General features: G+C 36.8%; 1 protein-coding gene and 1 non-coding gene across 3 annotated transcripts; one reads left to right on the forward strand and one right to left on the reverse strand.

Moving 5' to 3' along the window:
* Positions 1–829: 829 nt before the first annotated feature.
* On the reverse strand, positions 830–902 carry trnaa-agc (transfer RNA alanine (anticodon AGC)). Its single transcript has one exon. It is a non-coding gene; the product is annotated as a tRNA-Ala (tRNA).
* Positions 903–2,980: 2,078 nt separating this feature from the next.
* On the forward strand, positions 2,981–8,648 carry LOC113040130 (sterile alpha motif domain-containing protein 3). 2 transcript variants are annotated; one of them, XM_026198405.1, is made up of 11 exons: positions 2,981–3,259; positions 3,352–3,505; positions 4,463–4,643; positions 4,863–4,880; positions 5,205–5,336; positions 5,457–5,544; positions 5,631–5,786; positions 6,970–7,176; positions 7,288–7,456; positions 7,561–7,640; positions 7,816–8,648. In XM_026198405.1, the coding sequence occupies exons 2-11, from the start codon at positions 3,412–3,414 to the stop codon at positions 8,110–8,112; spliced, it is 1,422 nt and encodes a 473-aa protein (XP_026054190.1). In that variant the 5' UTR covers positions 2,981–3,259; positions 3,352–3,411; the 3' UTR covers positions 8,113–8,648. The 2 variants fall into 2 exon arrangements, with proteins under 2 accessions (XP_026054190.1, XP_026054189.1); XM_026198404.1 differs by lacking the exon at positions 4,863–4,880 and having other exon boundaries at positions 2,985–3,259; positions 5,205–5,363.
* Positions 8,649–13,390: the final 4,742 nt, after the last annotated feature.

The raw sequence follows: 13,390 nt of genomic DNA on the forward strand, positions 1-13,390 counted from the left end.
TCAAATATAAGAAAGATATTTCGGTCATAAATTTAAAGAACTAAAAATATATGAATGGGTGCATGAATGAATTATTAACTAATAGATAAAATAAAAATGTATGAATAATTTTTACGCAGTTTGCATTAGTAATGTAGTAAAACGCATATATTAAAATGCGAAATTCAGTAAACACCTCATTGATTATGTATATTTTGTACAGGCAAGCTTTAAATGTTTTTACAACGTTTTGTCGCAGTTTAATGATTGAAATATTGCCGAGGTGCTTAATATGGATCGTAAATGGTCAAAACTTGCATTTTGTTTACATACCTTTGTTCTATAGGCTAGATGTTTTGCCCTCCTGTTCTTCGAGTTGGTCACGTGATTGACAGCTATGAATTGCAATAATGTGTAAGATTGCTGAAAAAAATAAATAAAAGAAAATCATGTTGTTGTTTTTTATCCTGCATTCCAATTAATATCAATCAAACTGCATGTGGGTTGTTTTGATTAAACAATAATAACTAAATAAATATAGCCAACTTACAAAATAAACACAATAAAAACATGAAAACACAACATAAAAACATGATTTTTTAAATTGAGTTTTATATGATATTTTTATTATGAGTTTTTCTGTTTTTGCATATAAACTCTACACATTCAACGTTAGTGCATTAGCTATGGATACTTAGTCTAGCATACTAAATGGCTTCCTGCAGAAATTAATTCGCGAAGTCTAGTCATTTTAGTCTCAGTATCTTATAAATAATCACCAGCAGTCACTGCGTGCTAAATTAAAATGTAGTTATAACTTTTAGAGCAGGAAAGAAAGGAAAAAAAGCTTTGGAGAATGCGGGCATCGATCCCGCTACCTCTCGCATGCTAAGCGAGCGCTCTACCATCTGAGCTAATTCCCCTACGTAGTGCACTACAGCTAGTATGCTGTAATCTAACATTAGTACGAAACTCTAGCTACTCGCACTCTTTTCAAGAATTAAACCTGCTTGCCAGTTCATGAACGGGAAAGAGTCTGGTTAAAATTAAGTTAAGCGTATTCGAGTTTAAATATTCACGACAAAGTGAAAAAAACATGGCTATGCGTTCTGTTCTAGACTAACTGAGACTTGTCATGGCACTTGTTTACTGTTGTTGTTCTCTTGTTAATCTGATTGCATCTGTTGTTCTCATTTAAGTCGCTTTGGATAAAAGCTTCTGCTAAATGATTAAATGTAAATGCAAATAAACTACGGAGTAACGCTTCAAACACAATCTACAACATAGGCAACCATAAACAAAGTTTGTTTGTTTAAGGTTATACAAAATAAGTTTATAGTTATAATCAACAACTCAAAAGTATCGATACAGTCCGATTAAGGAGCAAGCCTCTTTGTTGCCACAGTAATGTTATATCAGCAGTCTTAGTGTAAACGAGAGTATATACTCACAAAGAACCCTGAAAAATATAAAATATATGTTTATAATAAATTCAGCCGTTTTTAAATCCTACCTCACCACTGAGCCAAAGTAAGCCCACATGAGCCTATCGCGTTTCCCCAGTGGCTTACTTTTGACCAATCGCGTTTCTCCTGTGGCTTACTTTTGACCAATCGCGTTTCTCCTGTGGCTTACTTTTGACCAATCGCGTTTCTCCTGTGGCTTACTTTTGAGCAATCGCGTTTCTCCTGTGGCTTACTTTTGACCAATCGCGTTTCTCCTGTGGCTTACTTTTGACCAATCGTGTTTCTCCTGTGGCTTACTTTTGACCAATCGCGTTTCTCCTGTGGCTTACTTTTGACCAATCGTGTTTCTCCTGTGGCTTACTTTTGACCAATCGCGTTTCTCCTGTGGCTTACTTTTGACCAATCGCGTTTCTCCTGTGGCTTACTTTTGACCAATCGTGTTTCTCCTGTGGCTTACTTTTGAGCAATCGCGTTTCTCCTGTGGCTTACTTTTGACAAATCCCGGTTTTTATTGTCATCTTTGTAAGGCTAAGGCTATTTAATTCATTACTGAATATCGGTCATTATTATTTCATGTGTATTTTTGGAAAATTAATCGTGGCAGTATAGCTAGGTAGCATGTACAGCACACGTTTTCCTCAGTACCTGTGAACCTGTAACTTTTCACATGATAAATGATCAGATAAAATCATCAACCGTCCACTAAGCTATATTACTGTCAACAATGATGTGTGTATCGTCTCCGAAGTCATGGTTTCTGGGACCTATGACTGGAAATAATGATTAAACAATTAAAACGTATATTTGATAATAACACATAATAACACACACTTTTATTATTATTATTATTTACCAATCATTAACAAATCGTTGTGGAGATAGGGACAGAAAATTTGCACGAGTTTTAAAATGATGTAATAATAATTACTTTTGTTTAAAAATAAAAAAATAAAGTATTAACTTTTTAAAATCCCACATTTATCCATATGGGCCAAAGTATGTGGGATTAGTGCTCTTTTTAATTTGGGTACACTGTCAGAAAAAAAGGTACTGTGGAGGTACAATTTTGTTCCTAGGGGAACAAAAAATATAATGGTACCTTTAAAGGTACACAGTAGGTCCTTATGGGTACAATTATGGTCCCTAAATGAGTTATAAAGGTACAACTTTTGAGATACAGATGTGAAAGGTACATTTTTGTACCTTGGAATTACTTTATATTTATTTATATATTTATTTTAAGTTTAGCCCCAATTAGAGTAGGCCTATGTGTTTTTCTTTTTTGTTTATTACTTTAATGTGCCTCATCTCATGATAACATCAATACACTATATTACATTTATTTAAATGTAAAAAATACATTTTCAAATAGTGTACTTGTCCCCTACCTGTAAAATGAGACAGATATAATAAAAAAAACATAAAGCTAATGAAATTATTAAATTAAATCTTTTGAATAACTGTTAAGGTTTTTTGTTGTTGTTGTAATATTATAGTAGTCAGAAAAGCTTTTTTTATTAAATGTATTTTTATTAATTTAAAACTTTTAAATTTTGACCTTTGAATTATTAAATTTTTAAGACTCTGAATGACATTTTGAATAAGGACAATGCGGAATGGCAAGATTTAATTATACTCAAGTAATTATATTCGAAACGTGCTCATGCAGACGTTACCGTTGATGTCGCTTTAAGAAAATTTCCCTCGCTTGGCTTGAGTTGTTCAGTTTGCGATTGCGATTGATGCGGGCGTGCTCTGACGGAACCTCGCACGGTTTTCAACGCGGAGTCTGTTTTGGAGTTAATATTTCTCAGGTAAATGCAGAATAATGTTATATAATCTTATTTATACACGTGGGACGCCATGTTCGGTTAATTTTGTTGAACTTGATGTTCCCCTGCTCTAGCCCGCTAAAAATGCTTGCGTCAGACTGGCTGGTGTAAGTTAACGTTCGTTGGCCTGCAGGATGGAGCTGACTAGAATGTCTACAGCTAACTTAATAAAGGAGTTAATACAATTTGGTATCGAAGTCACTGAAGAGGAGAGGAAAAAGTTTGAAGGTGAGTAGCGTTATGCTGTTACATTTTTTAAAAGTTTGAAGTGTTTAAGTTAACGTTACTTGAGGATTTTCCTGGTGATATCCGTAATCTTTTTTTTTATCCGCCTCTCATACCTTGTTGCTTAAATAATAATAACTATGGCCACTACGGAATATATTTGCAATATTACCATTTGTACGGTAACGTTAGCTACTTAGTGATTGACGTTTTACATTTTGAGGCAAATTTTACCGCCTTTGCGAGTATGACGACATTTTGTAATGGGCAGCAGGAGAGTTGCCCAACGCACTCCTTATCACACAGACATTTTGTGTAACGTTAGATACTGCAAAGCAAGTGATTAATTAAGTAAAAGGACAGCATTCGAGCGAATATTTATTCGTTACAAACATGAGAGTAACGTTAATTTCAGATGTTTGTAAGCGGGGGAGGTGTCTCTCTCACTTTTAAAATGTAAATTCGTCTCCTGTAGTTTTTTTTTTCGGTAACGTGTGTTCACGGAGAGATTTTATTTTTCTGCAGTCTTTTTATTCATATCCCAAATGAGGGAACGTGAACATCATGGATTAAGCGCTGAACACTCTAATGCAGGGATCTCCAACCCTGCTCCTGGAGAGCTACCGTCCTGCAGACTTCAGTTCCAGCCCTGCTCCAACACACCTGTCTGTAATTATCAAGTAGCCCTGAACACCTTGATTAGCTGCTTCAGGTGTGTTTGATTGGGGTTGGAGCTGAAATCTGCAGGACAGTAGCTCTCCAGGAGCAGGGTTGGAGACTAATGCATTGTGTTTTTACTCATACTTAATATAAAGAATATACATTTTTTTTTTATCCAGCAGTGTATTTGATTTCTTGTCCAATTAACATTAATAGGAAAAGCTTAAAAAACACTGGTTTAGTACATGCTTCAGTTTGATGGGTAATTAAATGATACTTTTCTTCTTTTTTATGTTATAGACAATGATGTGGATGGAGAGACTGTTGACATCGGACTGACTGAGTCAATGATTTCATTCCTCTTTGAGGGATCATTTAAAAAACAAGCAAAATTTCATCGATTTGTTCAGCAGATGAAAGAGACAGTGACATTAACTCTTGAACCTGTGCCTGTAGAAAGCCAGTCAAGAGCTGGAGCAAGGTAATTGTGCTGTTTAATAATATTTCATTTGTTTCAGAGAGCTATTCTTAAAGCAAATCTTAAAAGTAGCTAGGTTATTTCCCATGCATGCTTCTCTACATTTTGCTTTGCTGTACTTTTACTAGTGCTTAGTTTATTAATTTCTTGCATTTGCAACAATGTAGAGCATTAGAGGTGCTCTAAAATTTCTGCCATTTTCTTTGTCAAAAATATCAACAGAAAATACAACTTGAGCAGGTAAGATAACAGAAGCTTTGACATGGAGAGTGTACAGTCTCAGCCCAGTGTGCCCAGCATTTTTGGTGCATCACTATTTATGTTTACTATATAATTATTTATTAGGTTACCACAGTGTATGAATTGACAACTAAGATGATCAAGTAATGGGTATGGCACATATTTTAAATAAAACTTGGTAAAATTCTGAAGTTAGTGTTTTTGTTTGTTAATTTAATTATTTGTCTTTTCAGTACTGAAACCGTTACTTTACCGTATTTGTGCTATTTTATGTATACCTGCAACTCTGCAATGTCTAAATATTGCTTTCTCTTTTGCCAATAGTAATATCAGCCCATCAACAGCTTTCCCTGCATTTTTTGAAGTTCCGAAGTTTCCATTTGATGTTCAGGCCAAATTGGACCGAAAAGAATGCAGACTAACGTCATCAGACCGAAACAAAATTATTAGAACGTTGTATGAAAGCATGGCTCAGTACAAAATGTATTTCTCATTACCTATACCTTTTTTAATTGCTTACATTCCATTTTATACAACATTTAATGCTACACTCGTGTGTTTAAAATATTTTTGTAGGTATCCAACTACAGAAGAGTATGTTCAAGTGGCTAAGGCCCTGACTCTGAGGTATCCCTTTTTAAAAGACAAAGAGGGCAATGGATATGTAAGTAGCTGGTTTACCTTTAATGTTCTACTTTTGGTTCTTGGTTAATGGAGTTTATTTTGTGAAACTACTTTTCTTTTTTATAGCACACTTGGCACATGTCTCTGAAACGCAAGTTTAAATTTGAGCGGACACCTTTGGCTGAAGTTGAAGAAGTGAAAAGACTTAAACAGAAGTTTGGTCATTCAAAAAAGTCTCTGCAACCTGAAGAAAGCAGTTGCAAAGAAATTACAAGGCCTTTGGTGAGAGCATATTTTTATAATATTAATATTTTTACACTTGTTACCAGTGTATTGTTCTCAAATTAAAGGGTTAATGAAAAATGAAAATTATGTCATTAATGACTCACCCTCATGTCGTTCCAAACCCGTAACACCTCTGTTCATCTTCGGAACACAGTTTAAGATATTTTAGATTTAGTCGGAGAGCTCTCAGTCCCTCCATTGAAGCTGTGTGTACGGTCTACTGTCCATGTTCAGAAAGGTAAGAAAAATCATCATCAAAGTAGTCCATGTGACATCAGAGGGTCAGTTAGAATATTCTGAAGCATCGAAAATACATTTTGGTCAAAAATAGCAAAAACGACGACTTTTATTCAGGATTCTCTTCTCTTCCGGGTCTGTTGTGAGTGTGACTGACTGCTGTGACAGTTGACGTATGACGCTGCTGACATGTTTTCTTTGTTATTGGGTGCACCAGAAAACACGTCAACAGCGGCGTGAACGCGCTCACAACGGACCCTGAAGAGAAGACAATGCTGAATAAAGTCGTTATTTTTGGACCAAAATGTATTTTCGATGCTTCAAAAAATTTTTACCGACCCTCTGATGTCACATGGACTACTTTGATGATGCTTTTCTTACCTTTCTGGACATGGACAGTATACCGTACACACAGCTTCAATGGAGGGACTGAGAGCTCTCGGACTAAATCTAAAATATATTAAACTGTGTTCAGAAGATGAATGGAGGTCTTACGGGTTTGGAACGACATGAGGGTGAGTCATTAATGACAATTTTCATTTTTGGGTGAACTAACCCTTTAAGTGACAAGATGCAAAAATTTTCATTATTCTCCTGCCTAAAATGAGAAATAACTAGGAATGCACCAAAATAAAAGTTCTTGGCCAAAACAGAAAAATTCTAGATGCACAGAAATTTCCTGTCAGTGTGTTATTTCGTTGGAGCGATTCACAAGTGGATCACATTTTTATGGAGCAAAATATTGAGCGGAGCATCACACCATTCGGTGACAGCAGCTAGACAGAGAGTGAAACCTGTGTACATGTTCAGCTCATATTTTTGGCCATTTTTCTCTTTTGGCCAAAAAATGAAAATGCCATTTTTGGCCAATAATTTTCAGCACAGAATTTTCGGTGCATCTCTAGAAATAAAATTCTCTGTTTTGTTTTTGTCTATGCACAAGGAGATTAATGCTGTTGGAGAGGATGCTACATCAATAGAGGGACATGTGAAAGTCCTGCAGGACCAATATAGAAGGACACAGCCAGAGACTCACATTGTTGAAGATCGAATGAGGAGGACCTTTGCCTGGAGGCGGCAGGAGATTACTAGTGGTATGACTGTTGAAGATGTCGTCAACAAATATCCATTCTTGAAGAGTCCATCAGGGGTTAGTGTGCAAATTATAATTATGAAATTACAAAATCTAAATAACATGTAACACACTAAAACTGTATAAAATTCTCTGATTTACTTATGCTTGTCTTTCAATTAACTACAGCTTTATCAAGAAATTGGTTTCCTGTATAAATGTGTTCAACTGAGCCGCCATTTTCGAGAACATTTTGGACACATTACATCCAGCGTGCTACGGCTCGCTCAAGGGAAATCCCCTCTAGCAAAGCTGCACAAAGAAGCTAGAGAAGAATCTCTCTGTGAAGACCATCTTGGTAATTGACTCCTAAACTTTATTTAGCACTTTATTAAGCCTATTAAATTCTTGCCTTTGATAGATTTTTACATATTTGTTTGTGTATCACATTTTATGTTCCAGGAATTGATTTTAAAGCAGCACTTCTCATGTTGCCAGCCTTGTTCAGAGAGAAACTTGAACATTTCATTGTGCTTGGAGAGGTGCGTATATAGTTTTAAATTTCTGTGCAATCCTTAAACTGTATTTTGGCAAAATGCAAATGAGTGAATATTAATTATCTTAGTCTTTATGCATGTCAATTTTCTCTCCATCAGTTAAGTCAACTGCTGAGAAAATTTTACTGATACAGAATCTGTTTTGTGCTTTGTCATTTAGAGTGAACCATCCTCACCATATCCTACTGTTCAAGTACAGGAGACCACTGACTGGAAAACTGTGTTTACAAGAAGAGTCACTGCAGTCATCAAAGTTGATGGGATCGAAATCTGCCAGGCAAACGGTGTGGATGAAGGGGCTCTTGCAGCATTTTGTGCTTATTTCGTCTTCAATTTGACATATCCATCCCACCTGAAGAACACCCTGGTGTTTCTTCAGCGGTATGTTTTGAAACTTACTGTGGATGGTGACAAGCCTCTACCTACCCCAGTTACCAGAATAATTAATCTCTTATAGTAACATCAGCAAAAATGCCCCGCCTCTTCAATTGCCCTAAATGTTCTCGAAGAACATTTACAATCATCAAATTAATCCAGCACATTGGTCTCATTCATGCACATGAGGCAAATTTTTCAATAACTTGTGGTCTTAATGACTGTCAGAGATCATTCACGAAGTATGCGTCCTTTAGATGTCATGTTTACCGAAAGCATAAAAATACGGTGTTACAACAGACTACTACTACGACTACTGACCCTCTGCCTCTGCTTGAGGAGGTTGAGAAAGAATGTACTACTGATGTTGCTTTTTCAGCGCCCCCAAACATGAATGAGCTGTTGCAGCAATTTAGAGAGAACCTTTTTGCCTTCACATTGAAATGCAGAGAAAAAAATCACTTGCCTCAGTCAGTACAGCAAGAAATTTTGGATGATGTTAATTTCCTGTTTAGTTTTTTCAAAGAGAACTATGATGAATTTCTTGCATATCATCTAGAAAAAAATGGCTTTGATCTTGCAGCATGTCCAGAACTTCAAGAAGTGCTACAGTCCCCAGACTTTTTTTCGGAGGCCTCAAGACTTGTTAGGTCTCCACATATGTTAAAAGAGTTTTGTAAAGAAAAGTTTGAGATGACTGAACCCATACAGTACACGCTAAGAGACCCAAGTGGTAACAAGACTGGAAGTTACTCTTATGTTCCTATTTGTGAGGTATTAAGGAAATACTGTTCTCATGAGGACATTTGGGACCAAATACAAGCTGAGCTGAATATAGAAAAAGATGAACTTGTTCTGAATGATTATCGAGATGGACTTCATTTCAAAAACCACAAAATATTTGCAGGTAACCCACAAGCACTAAGGTTACATTTTTATGAAGACGAATTCGAAGTATGTAATCCCCTGGGGTCTAAACGCAACAAGCACAAACTGTTCGCAATTTACTATACCGTTGGAAATGTGGGTACCAAGTATTGCTCTCAGTTAAAACATATGCATTTAGCTTTACTTGTTCGCTACTGCCATGTGAAACAATTTGGACTAGATGAAATTTTGAAGCCATTGATAGATGATCTTAAAAAGCTTTCATCAGAAGGAATTAATGTTCTTGTTGATGGTTCAGAAAAAAATGTTTGTGCAGCTGTTGCAGTTATATCTGCTGATAACCTTTCCTCTCACTTAATAGGTGGATTCAGTATGTCTTTTAATGTTGGTAGAATTTGTAGGTACTGCATGGCCACACATGGTGACATTAAGAGATGTTTTAATGAATCTGACTTTGTTTTAAGAACTGCGGATGTCCACAGATACCACTTAAGAGTGTGTGAAGGAAAATCCAGACACTAAAGCCATTTATGGTGTCACGGGAGGCTGTCCTTTTGACAAACTCGACTACTTTAATGTTACAACGTCACTACCTCCGGATGTGATGCATGACTTTCTAGAAGGTGTAGTTCCTTTAGTGTTGCGCCTTGTTTTAAGTAAAGCTCACAGAGAGAAAGTCATAACCATACAAGAGTTCAATGAAGAGCTGAGAAAACTTACTATTGGACAGAATGATAAGAAAAATAAGCCAGCTCCTCTTTCTGAAAAACTTCTACGCAGCTGCAGTATAGTAGGATCTGCCTCACAGAAATGGTGTTTATTTCGCCTGCTGCCCTTCTTGGTAGCACACAGAATTCCTGAGGGCTGTAGCTACTGGCATGTCTACCTACTTTGTCGTGAAATTTCTGACATTGTAATGGCACCAGCTGTAAAAAAAGAATGGCTTCCCACTCTTGATCTTTTAGTTTCTGAGTTTTTGTCATGTACAGTTAAAGAATTTGGTGATGTTCTTACTCCAAAATGTCATTATTTAATCCATTACTCTCGTTTGATGTTATGTTATGGGCCTTTGCGTTCTTTATGGTGTTTAAGATTTGAAGGAAAACATCAATATTTTAAACAGGTTGCCAGCACGTGTAGAAATTTTGTTAACATTTCATCCACTTTAAGTAATCGACATCAACACAGACAATGTTGGGAATTGTCTTCTGTTAATATGTTGGGGGAATATGAGAGAGTTGCTGGATGTTGTGTGAGCACACCATTTCGATCTTTGCCTGTGGCTCTACAGCATTCAGTGAAAGCAAATAAGAAGTACAGCCATGCCAATTTTGAAGGCAAACAACTTCAACGAGTAACAGAAGTAGTGCTTAATGATGTCAAATACTGTGTTAAAGATGTGTTTACTGTGGGTCATCTGCATGCAGAAGCTGTTCCATTGTTTTTTCAGATTAAGTACATTCTTAACATAGACACAGACTGGTTATTGTGTGGCAAGCTTTTAATTCCGGTTTCTTTTTGTCGTCATTTTTATTCATACTGTGTGAAATGTGAGAATGAATGGACTGTCCTCTTGCCAGGTGAAGAGGTTGATTACCAGGCATTAGACACATACCACGTTGATGACAAGTTATTTATTAGCACTAGATACACTTGCTGAAGACAAACTGCTGAAAACCTCAAAATGTGCAGTACTTGATGTAGCCTGTGTAATAAGTCTGTTTTACTTGTTTGATGAGTTTTTCTGAGTTTTTCATTGAATAGCTAGTTTTTTTCTTGACATGCTTGCTGTTGTGAGATGTAATGAAATCTTTTTAAAAGAACATTTCTAAATAAAATTGTCTATTTGTTAGCCAAGGTATTTATTTATTTATGCATGCACACAGACACCAAAATAATCAAAATGGTTAGACAGTATCCTGAGGATGCTTAAGGTGTACTTTTTTGCCTTTGCAAAATTGTTCCTTGGGGTACAAAATTGCCCCTTAAATGGTACAAAGATAGAAGGTACAATTTTGTACCTCTGACTAGAGGTACAAAATTGTACCCTTCAGGGTACCACCCCAGCGACGGCCACTTGTACCTTAAAAGGTACAGTTTTGTACCTTTCTTTCTGAGAGTGTAGACTAAAAGGTGAAGAACACTTGAAAAATGCCTGAGACTTTGAGAGGTTAAAGCACCTGGGGTGACCCTGGGGTAAGAGGAAATTTGAAGTATGTGTGTTGTCAGAAGACTGGTCTGCATTTTTGTCGCACGTTGTGAGTGTAGTCATGGTTAAAAAGCACAGTGTTTGAAACAGGACATGCTCTTTCATGAGTCTGTGAAAAGTAGGCCTACTTTGTGTTTATTGTGCGTACACCGTGTGCATAGTCATGGTTTAAGAGGACAGCATAGGAAACAGAAGGAAATTTCAAACTTCATATTTGACTTTAGGTATATCAGGGATTCCTGTCATCTGTAGTCGCCGACCAAGAAGCTGTTTAACGGTTTCAGGCTGAGGATGGAGCTCGATCTTTGCGACCGCACGCAAGCCAAAAAGACGCAGAAAACGGGAATACGCCGACTAATTTCCCCTACAAATTAATCTCCCGGCTATATTGCTGTGCATTTTGAGGAGTTTTAGCTACATGTGAAACAAGTCACCCTCCACGGGATGGACTCGAACCCGTGGTCTCTCGGCTGAGCCGTGCTGTCACGTGACTACATGTCTGTGCAAAAAAACTATGATATATCATAATATTTTATCAAAAGCGACTTACAAATGAGGACAATGGAAGCAATCAAAAAAACAACAACAACGACAACAAAAAGCAATGATACACAAAGTGCTATAACAAGTCTCAATTACCTTAAACGCAGTACACGTAGCAAGGGCTTTTAAGTAATATAATAAATAAAAAGAAAACAGATAGAATAGAAAAAGAAGAGCAAGTTAGTGTTAGAGGTACTATATATATATATATATATATATATATATATATATATATATATATATATATATATAAAATTGTATAATGAATGAAAAGAAAATAGAAGACAAAAAGATTAGAAAGGTAGTTAGATTTTTTTTTAAAGAATAGAATTAGAATAGAGAGTACTAAAGTTAGAGGGTCAAATAAAGATGGAAGAGATGTGTTTTAAGCCAATTCTTGAAGATGGCTAAGGACTCAGCTGTACGGATTGAGTTGGGGAGGTCATTCCGCCAGAAGGGAACATTTAAAGCTGCAGTAGGTAACTTTTGTAAAAATATATTTTTTACATATTTGTTAAACCTGCCCTGACAGTAGAATATGAGACAGATAATCTGTGAAAAAATCAAGCTCCTCTGGCTCATCCCAGTGGTCCTATTGCCACTTGCAGAAAGTCATCCGCTCCCGGTAAAAAATAACCAATCAGAGCTGCGTAACTTTGTTTGTGTTCAAAATGTAGAAAAATGTATATAATAAGCGAGTACACCATGAATCCATTTTCCAAACCGTGTTTTTAGCTTGTCCTGAATCACTAGGGTGCACCTATAATAAGTGTTTATATTCAGACTATTTTAGATTGCTTCGGGGGTACCGCGGCGGAGTAACCCAGTACCTTTGTGATTCTTCATAGACATAAACAGAGAGAAGTAGTTCCGGCTGCGATGTTCTTCCGCAAGACGCAAGCAGTTCTGTTTATTAACCGCTAGAGCGTCAAATGTTACCTACCGCAGCTTTAAAAGTCCGTAAAAGTGACTTTGAGCTTCTTTGGGATGGCACAATCAAGCAACATTCACTTGCAGATCGCAAGCTTCTAGAGGCCACATGAGTCTGAAGTAATGAATTTAGGTAAAGGGGTGCAGAGCCAGTGATGGTTTCGTTGGCAAACATCAATGCCTTGAATTTTATGCAAGTAGCTATTGGTAGCCAGTGCAAATTGATAAACAGAGGTGTGACATGCATTCTTGTCGGCTCATTAAAAATGAATCTTGCTGCCACGTTCTGGATTAATTGTAAAGGTTTGGTTGAACTGGCTGGAAGACCTGCCAAGAGGGCATTGCAATAGTGCAGTCTGGACAGAACAAGAGCTTGAACAAGGAGTTGTGAAGCATATTCCAAAATAAAGAGCCTGATCTTCTTGATGTTGAATAAAGCAAATCTGCAGGACCGGACAGTTTTAGCAATGTGTTCTGAGAAATTCAGCTAATACTCAATCATAACTCCAAGGTTTTTGGGTGTTTATGAAGGAGTTATGGTTAATGTGCCTAACTTGATGGTGAAATTGTGATGAAACAATGGGTTTGCTGGAATCACAAGCAGTTCTGTCTTGGCAAGGTTGAGTTGAAGGTGATGGTCCTTCATCCAGAAAGAAATGTCTCTTAGATAAACTGAGATGCGAGCAGCTACCGTCGGATCACCAGGATGGAATGAGAGGTAGAGTTGAGTGTCATGAGCATAGCAGTGATATGAAAAGCCATGTTTCTTAAAGACAGAACCTAATGATTC

The sequence above is a fragment of the Carassius auratus genome, chromosome 22, assembly GCF_003368295.1.
Source record: "Carassius auratus strain Wakin chromosome 22, ASM336829v1, whole genome shotgun sequence".
NCBI classification, from domain to species: Eukaryota; Metazoa; Chordata; class Actinopteri; order Cypriniformes; family Cyprinidae; genus Carassius; species Carassius auratus.